The 12,643-nt window shown below is 39.1% G+C and overlaps 1 protein-coding gene across 1 annotated transcript in view; it reads left to right on the top strand.

Annotated features, from left to right (window-relative positions):
* Positions 1-10,092, top strand: part of LOC123386945 (calcium/calmodulin-dependent 3',5'-cyclic nucleotide phosphodiesterase 1C-like) — a 117,948-nt gene extending 107,856 nt beyond the window's left edge. Inside the window, exon 3 of the mRNA XM_045089740.1 lies at positions 9,845-10,092. Within this exon, the coding sequence (XP_044945675.1) occupies positions 9,845-10,092 (248 nt within the window). The remainder of the gene's footprint in view (positions 1-9,844) is intronic.
* Positions 10,093-12,643: the final 2,551 nt, after the last annotated feature.

Genomic DNA, 12,643 nt, shown 5'->3' with positions numbered 1-12,643 from the left:
TTTATAATAAGACTGCAACAGAAAATTTTATAGACATTTCATAAATGGAAAATTAAGTGAAGCTAGCAGAATCATAAGATTGCTTGCTATTGCCAGGATGGTTCAAAATTCTTCTGAAAGTTTTAGCTGATGCAGTAAGACACAAAACGGAAATAAGAGGCATAACGATGAAAAAGAAGGGAACACGATTGTAGATGGTATATGTGCTTAGGAAAACAAAAGCAATGAAGCCAAGAAATCCTTAGAAAGAGTGAGAGTTTAGTAAGGAGAGACATTGTTAAGTAAATCCAATAAATAAATAGCTGTCTTATATCCCAGCAAAAACAATTCAGAAAGTGTAATCTAAAAATGTACTCTCTGGACAGGAGTGGGCAACCATATACACTGTCCACAAAAACAAAGAAAACCAAACCAAAACAAAACAACTACTATGAATTTCCAGAATCAAGGAAAACTAAACTTTTTAGTTTAGTTGGAAATAAAACGGAAATAAAAACCTTGAGTACATGCCAACCTTGTTGGCAGTTGACTGGAACCTGATACAAGCTCTCTTAAGCTCAGGTAGGGTGTGTTGGAAGGATACTGTAGTAGTTCACAAACCTATGAGGAGCTGTGAAGGCTGCTGATAGGAGGGATTACAACCAGGGACGTGCCCCTCTCTGGATTCTTTTTTCCGGATTTCCTTAGTGTAGTAGCTTCATTTTCTTAGGCTTATTTAGTTATTGGGATGTGGTGGCTTGCACTAGCAACCTACTAAGAAAGAAAAGGTACTTCCTTTTAGTTTCAGGGTGGAAAATACCAGGGAAGAGCTGTGATTATCCAGGCTTGGGTCGTATACCCACTCCCTGACTAATCACTGAAGCCAGTAGAGTAACATAGGCAAAAGCCCGTAAGAGTCATATGGAATGAGTAATGTGGGAGGGAATAGTCTCAAAATAAAATGAGAGGGGCTGTTACAGTAAGGGAGGAAAATGTACTTGGGTAAATAAATACAACAGGTATTCCATACAGAAAGGACTACTCATCTACCTGGATGAGAGCACGCTATATTTTTAAGATGATTATTCTTTTCCTTGAGTAATTAATTATACTATTCTTAAGTACTGCCTCAGTATACACTCAGAAGGGAGAGTTCTCTTTAGAAATTGACAATGTGATTTTAACTGAAGTTTTCTTAGAGACATAAGCAATTAAGAATAGCCAAAAAAGAGAAAGGAGGCGGTCTTGCACTATTAGATATTAATAGATACTGTGAAGTTATACCAAGTAAAGTAATGTGATCCACTCATTAAAAAAACAGGTTAATCTAATGGTATAACTCAGAAATAAACCCTAACATATTTGAGAATTTAGAATATGTCATTACAAGTGAAGTTGTATTCTTACATTTTGCTAGAAGAGAATTTCTCACCCTGGTGTGTATGATATTAGAAATAGAGTTAAATTTAAAAACCTTTAAAATTGTAGGAGAAAAAAAATCTCTGAAATGTTTTCAAAATCAAGAGTTAGTATGTTAAAAGTAACAGAACAGTGCCTATGTGACTGATTTAAAGATATTCAAGTCCATCGATACCTTATTTTTTGCACTGTCATTGTTTTTAGTGAGCATAAAACTTCTCATCTGGGTTTCATTAAGTTCATTCCTGACCTTTGTGCTCCAGCCCCAGTTTTCCTACCCAGTGGGAATTTCAGGACCCGTATCCTCTCAGAGGGAAAGGATACCTATGAAACCGTGTCACAGATATTTTGAGAATCATTGATGGTTTCTAAGAAATTTTTTTCACCTTTTTGGAGATTTAGCTCTCTTTCCTCTGTGCTTTTGCAGGACTCTAATTTCTCAGCCTTTTGCCAGCATAATCTTTGTGTATTTTTTTTTTTTTTTAATCAGGAACGGAGTTGATAAGTCACTTGTCAGATTTAAATAGGATTACCGACCACATCACCTTGGGCTCCTCCAGCAAGCACTTCATCAGACTGCCACCATTAGACACACTTCAGAATGAATCTGTAGCTATTTCTGATTTAGATCCTTCTCATCTCATTTTCTTGCTTTCTTAAGAAGTCTCTTCTCAACCCAATTAAACTCACCTTGCATTATTCATCTCCCCCTGCAGCCCAAACTTCCTTCTTTAAAGGAAGCTGCACATGGCTTCATGGAAGAGACTAAGCAACCTCAAGGCTCTCCCCAGCTGCAGATAGAGTGTATCTTATTTCTTTCCTAAAAGAATGTTTGTTTCATAATAGCAAAACTGGATTCTTCTGCTTGATCTACATTATGCATCTGTTTATTTGCTCATAAATAAAGTAAAAACAGTGTGGTAGATCACCTGGAGCCCTGGATTAGGAGAAGGAGAATTTTGGGTCAAAGGAGCAATCTGCTGTTTTCTAACTCCGTGGTCTAGGTTATATGGTCTCTTGGAGTCTTAATGTCCTAGTGTTCAATAATATTTCAGTAATATTTACTTCCAAGGGTTGATTTGATGACTGAATAAGGTAACACAGGTGAAGCCCTCTTTACAATGTCTAGCACATAGCAACTGCTGAACAGTGTTTGTTACATCTTGTTCTCTTGATAATCTCCATGGTACAGATGCTGCCACCAGAGTTTATGAGTCTGGAAGATTTATAATCAATCTATAGGTTTCCTGGGGTACACAAAAAGTTGTCTCTGTAAGGAGAAGGGAGAGGATTTATCGCAGAGACAGAGGGGAAATAACAGAAAAGGAGAATGTAATAAGCTTCAAATGAGAGTCAGGAACAAGTCAAGGGAGACAGGAAAGCTGGGATGGGGAGGGGAGGGGAGCAGGCAGGAGCAGGTGACGTGGAGCGGGCTGAATGGAGTTGCTCATCTCCTGCACCTGAGCCACATTATTTTTGGTACCCCGAAGGCTTAGTGTATCTATGATTTCCCTCATGGGGTTTTTGATATTATTGAGAGAGACCTGTGTGACTCTTATCTGTTTCCATATTTTTGCTTCTATTTAGTCAGGAACATTTCATGCCTTCAAAATCAGCTTAAAATAAATCAGAGCAGGGGAATTTTTATTTTTCATCTTGTCAGAGCAGACCATTCCAGTGCCCCTCGAGGGTGCTCTGCCCATATTTGTGGAGACTCAGAGGAAGAGTTCTTTCCTGCTCTCAGAGTTCAACTCCAAAAGGCCCACATCATATTGCCTTGGGAAGAACCATGGCAAGGGTCTGTTGTGATCCTTCTAAGGCAGGAAAAAGTAGCAGCTGGGATTCTGATTGTATTTTCTAGGATACAAAAACTGTGTGGGAACTCTATGCTTTGTGTACCTCTTGAACCCAGCTTCACATCCTCTTGGCCCACTTTTTAAGCTCTAGCTGTACTGTTTTCTCTTTATTTATGTCCTGGGGATTCTCTGATGATGTGGGAATTGTCCCACAGTCATGCATAGTCGACCCAGAAAGCCTAGGGAATTAATATCCTGTGGTGTTTTGCTTGTCCCTGGGAATAGAGCTTGCATATAAATGTTCCTTCTTCCTTTCCTCAGGAGGGTAATTCTGAGCATCACTCACAGGTCTTCTGAAGATTTGACAGCTAGGGTACAAGGGGTAGGAGGGAGGAGTTAGTATTATTTTATTATTAAAGGTACTAACACTATACATGAAGTGGTATGGTGGTATTTGGAAGTGGACTTGGATTAACTGTAAATGTATGTTGTGAATCTAGGGAGACCACCAAAAAATAAAAATAAAAATAAGAAAAGAACTATAACCATTATGCTAAGGAGAAAATGGAATCATGTAAGATGCTCAATTAAAATGACACAAGGCAGAAAAACCATGAAAGTAAAAAAATAGGAACAACAACAAAAAAGCAACAGATAAAAAGCAGTAATGAAGATGGCAGATATTAATCCAATTATGTCAATACTCATTTGAATGTCAAGGGTCTGAATGCATGAGTTAAAAGACAGAGATTGTCAGAGTAGATCAGAAAATAAGAACCAACTATAATTGCCTATAAAAAACCCACTTTAAATATAAAAATATCTCCAAAGTCAAAGGAGAGAAAAGCGAAAATGAGGCAGCCCACAGAATGGTAGAAGATATTCGCAAATGACACTACAAACAAAGCGCTGATATCCAAGATCTATAAAGAAGTCCTCAAACTCAACACCCAAAAAACAGAGAATCATGTCAAAAAATGGCCAGAAGACACGAACAGACACTACTCCAAAGAAGACATACAAATGGCTAACAGACACATGAAAAAATGTTCATCATCATTAGCCATCAGGGAAATTCAAATCGAAACCAGATTGAGATACCACCTTATACCAGTTAGAATGGCCAAAATGAACAGAACAGGAAACAATAAGTGTTGGCAAGGATGTAGAGAAAGGGGAACCCTCTTACAGTGTTGGTGGGAATGCAAGTTGGTACAGCTACTTTGGAAAACAGTGTGGAAAATCCTTAAGAAATTAAAAATAGAGCTGCGCTATGATCCTGGAATTGCATGACTGGGTATTTACCCCAAAGATGCAGATGTAGTGAAAAGAAGGGCCATATGTACCCTAATGTTCATAGCAGCAATGGCCGCAATCACCAAACTGTGGAAAGAGCCAAGATGCCCTTCAACAGATGAATGGATAAAGAAGCTATGGTTCGTATATACAGTGGAATATTACATAGCCATCAGAAAGGATGAATACCCAACTTTGCATCGGCATGGATGGGACTGGAGGAGATTATGCTGAGTGAAATAAGTAAAGCAAGAAAGTCAATTATCATATGGTTTCACTTGCTTGTTGAGCATAAGGAATAACATGGAGGACATTAAGAGAAAGAAAGGGAACATGAATTGGGGTAAATTGGAGGGGGAGATGAAGCATGAAAGACTGGACTCTGAGGAAAAAACTGAGGGTTTTGAAGGGTAGGAGGGTGAGCCTGGTAGTTGGTATTAAGGAGGGCATGTATTGCATGGAGCACTGAGTGTGGTGCCTAAACAATCTTGGAACACTGAAAAAATAAAATAAAATTTAAAAATATAAAAACTCATATAGATTAAAAGTAAATTGGTGGAGAAGAATATGCAGTAGTAATAACTATATTAATTTCAAACAGAGCAGACTTCAAACAAGGAAAACTATCAGGGATAAAAGGGAATTGCTAATGATAGAGGGGTTAATTCTCCAAGAAGACCTAACAGTCCTTAATGTGTATGTGCCTAACAACAGAGTGTCAAACTATGTGAGGCAAAAACTCATAGAATTGCATAAAGAAATAGGAGGTGAATTCACTATCATAGATGCAGACTTCAACACCCTTCTCTCAGAAATGGACAGATTCAACAGACAGAAAATCACCAAGAATGTAGTTGGACTCACCACACCATCAATTTGGTGGAACTGAAAATCTGTCTCTAAATCAGGGGCATTTATCTTCTTTTTGTATTGAGTTATGGATCCCTTTGAAAATCTAATAACAAATCTGAAACCTCCCTTCACAAACAAACACAAAGATTTATTTATCAAAAAGTTGCTATAAATACAAATCAGGTCTTTTTACACTCTGAAGTTTTCATCACAGATCAATTTTAATAGGAATAGTTATAAATGGATAGTTCTTCAGATGCTAATTAGGAAAAAAAGGTGGAAATATTTTTTCTGACGTTATCATCATAAATCTTTAGAAGAACTTCCCTATCTCTGGGATTAAATAGTGAGAGGGAATATACCATAAAGTTATATATAGCAAGGGGTATGGGATTCCTTATGTGCACAAAGAGTGACCTGTATACTGAATATATACTAACTCTTGTATATATATATAGCACTCTTTATGTAGAAAGATGCTGTTTTAATGAATGAAATAAAATTTATTTAAAAAGAGAAAGAAGCCTGCACCATCAATCAGCTGGATATAATCAATATCTGTAGTCTGTTTCCTCCAACAACAGTGGGATACACCACATCCTGGGTCATAAAACACATCTTAACAAAAATTAAAAAGAATAGAAATCATGCAGTGTCTACTCTTAGACCACAGTGGAATTGAACCAGAGACCAAGAACAGTCTCCATTTGAGACTCCTAATGGAGAAAGAGCTTAGGTCCCATGACCCTTCTGATTCACTCACTGAGAAAATGGTGAAAAAGCTATTATGAATTTGTTAGTGCTTATACGTGAATTTGTAATTTATTAATCACATCTATATATACTTAAAAATTAGTCATAAATATGTGTAAGACTTTACTTCATCTACAGATAAGACGGATTCATGGGCCCTTTCATATTACCATGCTATTCCTCAAAAATTCACTGCTTTGTAGCATGCCAGCCTCCTTTCTCAAACACAGATAGAGCCTTAGTTCTTTTTTGTCTAAAGAAGACTTTATAAATGACTAGCATTTTATTCAAGGTACTTTACAACTTGTCCAACCAGCCTTTGACCTTTTCTCTGGCCACTGTCCTCACTGTCCTCTCTCACTTTGCTCCAGCCTTTACAAGCTACTTTGTTATCCTCTGAGCCTTTGCACATACTATTTGCACTGGGAATGTTCTGTTCTCTGTTTTTTCACCTACTGAAGATCTGTTTCTGCTTTAGATTCATATCATATGTGACGTTCTGTGTGTAGCTTTCCCCTGAGCCCTGAAGCAGAGTGGGTGAGCCCTCCCCTGTCTCCTAGAGCACTTCATTTGCCCTTAGTTATGGCGCATTGTGATTGCTTATGGGTTCATCTTTCTATTTCTGTGGGCTGGAATGGGACCTGGCATATTGAGGGAATTAAATATGTCTATATTGAATGAATAAATAAAAGAATGAAGGGAAATGGGCAGGGAGTTTATTGTAAGGTCTTCATTTAGATCAAATTTAAGAAAACAGGCTGCCTCTGTTGTTCTTCCTACTAGAACCAGACCTTAGTTAACATAGAACAGACCTTTATTGACATAGAACCAGACCTTCATTAATAGGACCAGATCTTATTAGGATATCTGTTTAAGACTTTAGAAATGCTGCACTGCATTTCAGGACTTGGAGGCATCTGTTGCCTGGCACTAGTATGGTTTAATTTTCTCTTGATTAATACAAAGGCAGTTTGGATGTGGGATATCCCAAGGGGAGCAGTCATAGCCATGGTCCTTGACAGAGTTGTTTGCTGACCCATATGTGTCCTTAGTGAAGGTTCAGAGATCTTTGTGAGATACTCCCCTTTGGGTATAAAGTTCTTTTGACCTTAGTGACAAAGCTGTCTTTCAAGTGATTTCTTTTGTTGTAGGCTGCTGGTAGCTGGTTAGGGTCCTGTCTGCCCACATATTACATACATATGCATTAACTGGGAGTGGTTGTTACCTCTCTGTGCACACCCCCTCAAACCCTATAAAGAGCCTTTATGTGAGTTAGAAAAAGGTTCTTCTCCCTTTGCACCAGTGAGGTAGAAAAAGCCAACCCCTTCTGGATGGACACAACTCCATGGGTGCGTGTCTTGACAACCCATTGGTATCTTTATGCAAGGATAAAAGCTTTCTTTCCTTTGGGAAGAGGATAAGAAGCACGAGCCAATGGTAATTGGATAATAGCAATAGTCGTACTCTCAGGCTCCACTTAAAATTTTTTTTTTTTTTTTTGCTTATAGACTTCTTTACAATAGCTACTTTTATAGTATTTATTTGTATTTTTATAATAACTTTATTTTTATATTTATTTTTATATTTATATATTTTAAATATTTAATTTATATTAAATAAATAAAATTTATTTTTATTTTTTATAGATTTTATTTATTTATGAGAGAGAGAGAGAGAGAGAGAGCACAAACAAGCAGAGCAACAGGCAGAGGGAGAGGGAGAAGCAGACTTTCCGCTGAGCAGGGAGTCCAATGTGGGGCTCAATCCCACGCCCTTGGGATCATGACCTGAACTGACAGCAGACTCATTGAGTGAACCACCCAGGCGCCCCAAATAACTTTTTATTTTAGAAAAGCTTTAGGTTTGCAGAAAATTTGCAAAGGTAGGATTGAGAGTTCCCAGATACCTCATTCCCATTTCCCCTATTACTTATCTCATATTAATAGGTAATTTGTCATAATTAATGAACTAATAATGATGAATTATTATTAACTAAAGTATCTACTTCATTCATATTTCCTTAGTTTTTTTTTTTGTAAGATTTTATTTATTTATTTATTTGACAGAGATCACAAGTAGGCAGAGAGGCAGGCAGAGAGAGGAGGAAGCAGGCTCCCTGCTGAGCAGAGAGCCCGATGCGGGACTTACTCCCAGGACCCTGAGATCATGACCTGAGCTGAAGGCAGAGGCTTAACCTGCTGAGCCAGCCAGGCACCCCAGATTTCCTTAGTTTTTACCTAATGTCCTTTTACATTTCACGATCCCATCAGGACACCACATTTCATTTAGTCATCATGTCTTCTTGGACTCCTCTGGACTGTGATAGTTTCTCAAACTTTCATTGTTCTTTGATAACCTCAACAGTTTTGAGGAGTATTGGTCAGGTGTTCACAGAGAATGTCCTTCATTTGGGGTTTGTCTGATGTTTTCCCCTTGAGTAGACTGGGTATTTGGATAGATTTTTATTATTTAGGTATGGTAGGGCCAACAGATTCAGAGATGACTGCCATTGAAAAGATAGTTTTGTGATACTAGCAGATCCCCAAAGAGAGGGTACATGTCTCACCATGGAGGCCATGCAGAGGGGCCCTGAGAAAAGTTATAAGGCAGAGCTGGGGTGGAGGAAACTCTGGGCAAGTAACTTTATTGTGGCTTCTGTAGGGAGTAATGGGCAAGGCAGGGTAAGCATGCTTAGGACTGGCTAATTTGAATAATTTCAGTGGGCTGTAGAGCATAGGAGCTGTCCCTAGTTGCTCTGGGGTGAGTGGGGCAAGTAAATGGTGGCTCAATGTGCAAAAGCTCAGTAAGGGAGCTTTTGGGAGTAAGGGAGTATTGTGGGGGTAGACTCTGGTTTGGTTGGTTTGTATGTGAAAAGCAAGGTGACTCAGATGCATTATTGAGTTGTCCAGAGCAAGGCATGTCTGGGATATGCACATAGGACTGATGTTAAAACATCAGGTTGACAGAAGCTAGGAATATGCTTAATACACTGGGCCTATATGTTTTGGGAAGAAAGACCATAGAGGTGATGTTCCAGTCTCATCACATCCTATCAAGGGTATATGATTTCGGTGTAACTTGTCCCTGTCAATGTTGCCCTTGATTGCCTGGCTGATTAGGCCCTATTTTGTGACACTATTACCACTTCATGTTTGCCTTTAATGTTCATCTCATATATTTGAAGTGTTTGTTGGGTAGAACATCAGTAAACATGCAGTGTAATTTCCTTGGGTCTTGATCTTCTAGAAGACTTAAACTGCCTAGAGTGAGCTCTGGGTTTTAGACGTGGGCCCCTGTTTGAAGTGGGTGTCTCTACAGAATGGAGTCTTGAAGCTTGGTCCTTGCACATGCTGATTTTGTAAGGGACACTTGTGTCTGAACAGCCTTACTCTTCTCTAAAATGGTAATCTTTGTATACTTCCAATTGTTCAATAAATATATATGTAAATGTCTACAGCTCTACCACGAGTTGGAGTTGATCGCTCCTGAAATGAGACAAGATTGATATCCTTAATACTTAGCTATGGGTCAAAATATTCAGGATGTTAGCTTATTTTCTGCATTTAAATTCAAAACTTCCTAGTAGCTCCATAGGTTGCCTGACCAGTATCTTTTGGAGCCCTCAGATGATGGTGGAGATCATGAGAAATATGTTTCCCTGCTTTGCTTTTGAAAATCCCGAGTTTAGCAAGAAAGGACATGTTGTTGGTTGGTAATTGACGGCACACTTTTCTCCCCTCATAACTCAGGGTCTAAGTCGCAGAACTGTCTGTGGAACTCCCTCATCGATGGGCTCACAGGGAATGCCAAGGAAAAGCCACGGCCAACGATTGTCCATGACCCCCGACCACCAGAAGAGATCCTAGCTGATGAATTGCCTCAGCTCGATAGCCCAGAAGCCTTGGTGAAGACATCCTTCAGGTTTGGTGGCTTGCAGTCAATTTGTTCCTTCTTATTTGCCGCAGAGTTATTTCAATCCAGTTGGGTGCGTCGTTAGCGTGGCCAGCAAATTACCTCATTTCTCTGCACTGAGTAAATTAGAATTGATGAAGGAGTGTTGGAATTAATGCTAGCTGGACTTCTGGCTGGATTTCCTGAATGTAGTGAAGATGCTATCAGTAGTTAAGTTGCTGTCGGTATTTAATTGGTATTGGCATTTAAATGCTGAGGCAAAGGATTTACTGATGTTGGCAATTTGAATTGGATTAATGAGTCTTTTGCTTCAAAGGAGGATGATGGATGGAGATAAGTGCACAGAGAAGCATATGTGGGAATGAATTCAGCGCCATGCGTTTACATTCTATGGCTGGGGGAGGGTTTCTAGTCGTAAGACACGTCAGAGCTGCTGCTTCCTGAAATGATCTGCAGAGGCTGCTGACTCTGTTCTTGTTCATCTTTAACGTAGGGACCTCTTACATTTTCTTCCTATACTGGACTCTACTTCCTCATGACTCTGGCATTTACCTTTCCACCATGTCAAAGAAAAATCAATCTGAGTTTGGGATGTGGTGGATAAAAGTAATTTCTTCCCCTGAATGGGTCTTTGAAGTCCACTTTTGAAATACACAGCAGGGCTGGTATCGGAAATTAAGGTTGATTTTTTTTTTTTTTTTTTTTTTTTTTTTTTTTGGCAGCCTGCAATACACAGCAGGGCTGGTATCAGAAATTAAGGTTGATTTTTTTTTTTTTTGGCAGCCTGCCTTCCTCCCGTCTTTCCTCCTTGTTACCCTAGTTTTATGTCTTTCACTTTTATTTCCATTATAGAAGGCTTTCCTACTCTTCCCATGGCTAGCAGAACATAGAAACCTCACTTTTTCTCCTCCCATAAACAACTCAGACAACTCTTGGCATCCATGAAAAATGTACTCTCTCTGGCATCCAGGTGATGTGTGTAATCGCTCAGTAAAAGCCATTTCATTGTGCGTAGCTTCTTAGTGTAGACTGAATTATAGATGAGCTCTGAAAAGCAGGGATGAATAGGTATTCGGATTTCTTTATGTAATGTGACTGATGCAGTGGTGGGGCAAGAATTGCAAAGCAAATGCTTTTCTTTTTCTTACTAAAGGTTTGGTTACTGCATTGTGAGGTTTTACATAAAATAAAACCCACTCAGGTAGAGAGAAGTAACTTCCATGAACCTGTGACTCTTGGCACATGACTGTGTGGGAGAGGGAAGGGCGAAAGGCTTTCTTGGGCTGTGTATTCTCCTTTTGGAGTGTCTCTGGTGGAGTTCACCCCTTCACCTGGGGTCTTTTATAGCAGCTCCTTCCAGCCCAGAACAGGTTCATTGTCCTCTTCAATGAACAGCTAAGGAGGCATTCTCATGAAAAGAACATCTCATTTGCTTGCCAATTCTATTACCAGCATCTCTTCTCGTGGCCTTCAGTGCTCTTTAATAGAGAAAATGTATTGATGGCCATGAACTTCATTTGATCTGCTGGTTGTGTTATGTATCAATGTCTGGGTCCCAGAAAAAAGATTCAGTTATGTTAGTTAAGGTTGGGACTAAGACTTGGTGCAGTATGAAAAATGTGGCAGGTGTAAATATACCAAGCTTTCAGCAATTGAAGCTAGAAATCCGTTGGCATTTGTTATTCATTTATTTGTCTCCTTAATACAGCTGTGTGTTTTTCTGGCACCATCCTTTCTGCTGAAGAAGATAAGTGTTTTCCATGGCAATGTTAGAGGGTAAATATCCTCTATGTCATTTTCCTTAACTGTGGTGGTCACATCAGTTGTGGCATTTGTTGTACATAAATTATCATAAGCAAAGTACTGACATTGGGAACATTTTATTTATCAAGAAATATATTAGATCAGAATCAATGTTACCCATGTAATAGTGCTGCTTGTTTTCTATGTGCTTCATGGATTGCAAAGAAATGAGTCGTCACTCATTTTAAATAAGGCTGATAAGAATATATCACTTATGTGTTCTCTCTTGCCTCCCCACTCCCCCATTTCACATTTCACTCGAGTGAAAAAACACAAGAGACTTGCTGACTTCCTAATGCCAGTGACTCTGGGAAATCTAGGACGAATGGTTTGTTATACCTGCACATTTTTAAATTTCAAGAGTGCGTCAGTGATCAGTGCTCTTGGTCCCTGAGATAACTCCTTTTACTAAGCAGTACAGTCTTACCTCTACTGAGGTTGAAATGTTGGGCTCTTCTTTCTGACTCTGAAAAGTCAGAGCTGCTCAACCCCTGTAAGTGTGTGTGTGTGTGTGTGTGCGTGCGCAGGAGTGCATATAAACACATTTATGCACACCTGTATACACAGTTAAGGCATCTGGGCATGTGATTGTTAATATCCCGTCTTTCTCAATTATGGAGGGTCTTCTTTGCTGAAGAGGAGCCCATCGTTCTCATCAATTTGCATTGTCTGTCCTCATAGCTACTCTGTAAGATTGTTACCACTGAGCAACATAGTGGCAACTTTGCATACTCCCTTCTCTTTCTCCTTGTTTCCACTTGGGGAGCCATTAGGAATCCTGGGTCATGAAATAGGGTCATCACCTTTTATTATCAAATAAGATCTAAACTGCA

The sequence above is a fragment of the Mustela putorius genome, unplaced genomic scaffold (assembly GCF_011764305.1).
Source record: "Mustela putorius furo isolate JIRA1106 unplaced genomic scaffold, ASM1176430v1.1 tig00003845_pilon_pilon_pilon, whole genome shotgun sequence".
Taxonomy (NCBI): Eukaryota; Metazoa; Chordata; class Mammalia; order Carnivora; family Mustelidae; genus Mustela; species Mustela putorius.
This window is presented reverse-complemented; position numbering and strand designations above follow the sequence as displayed.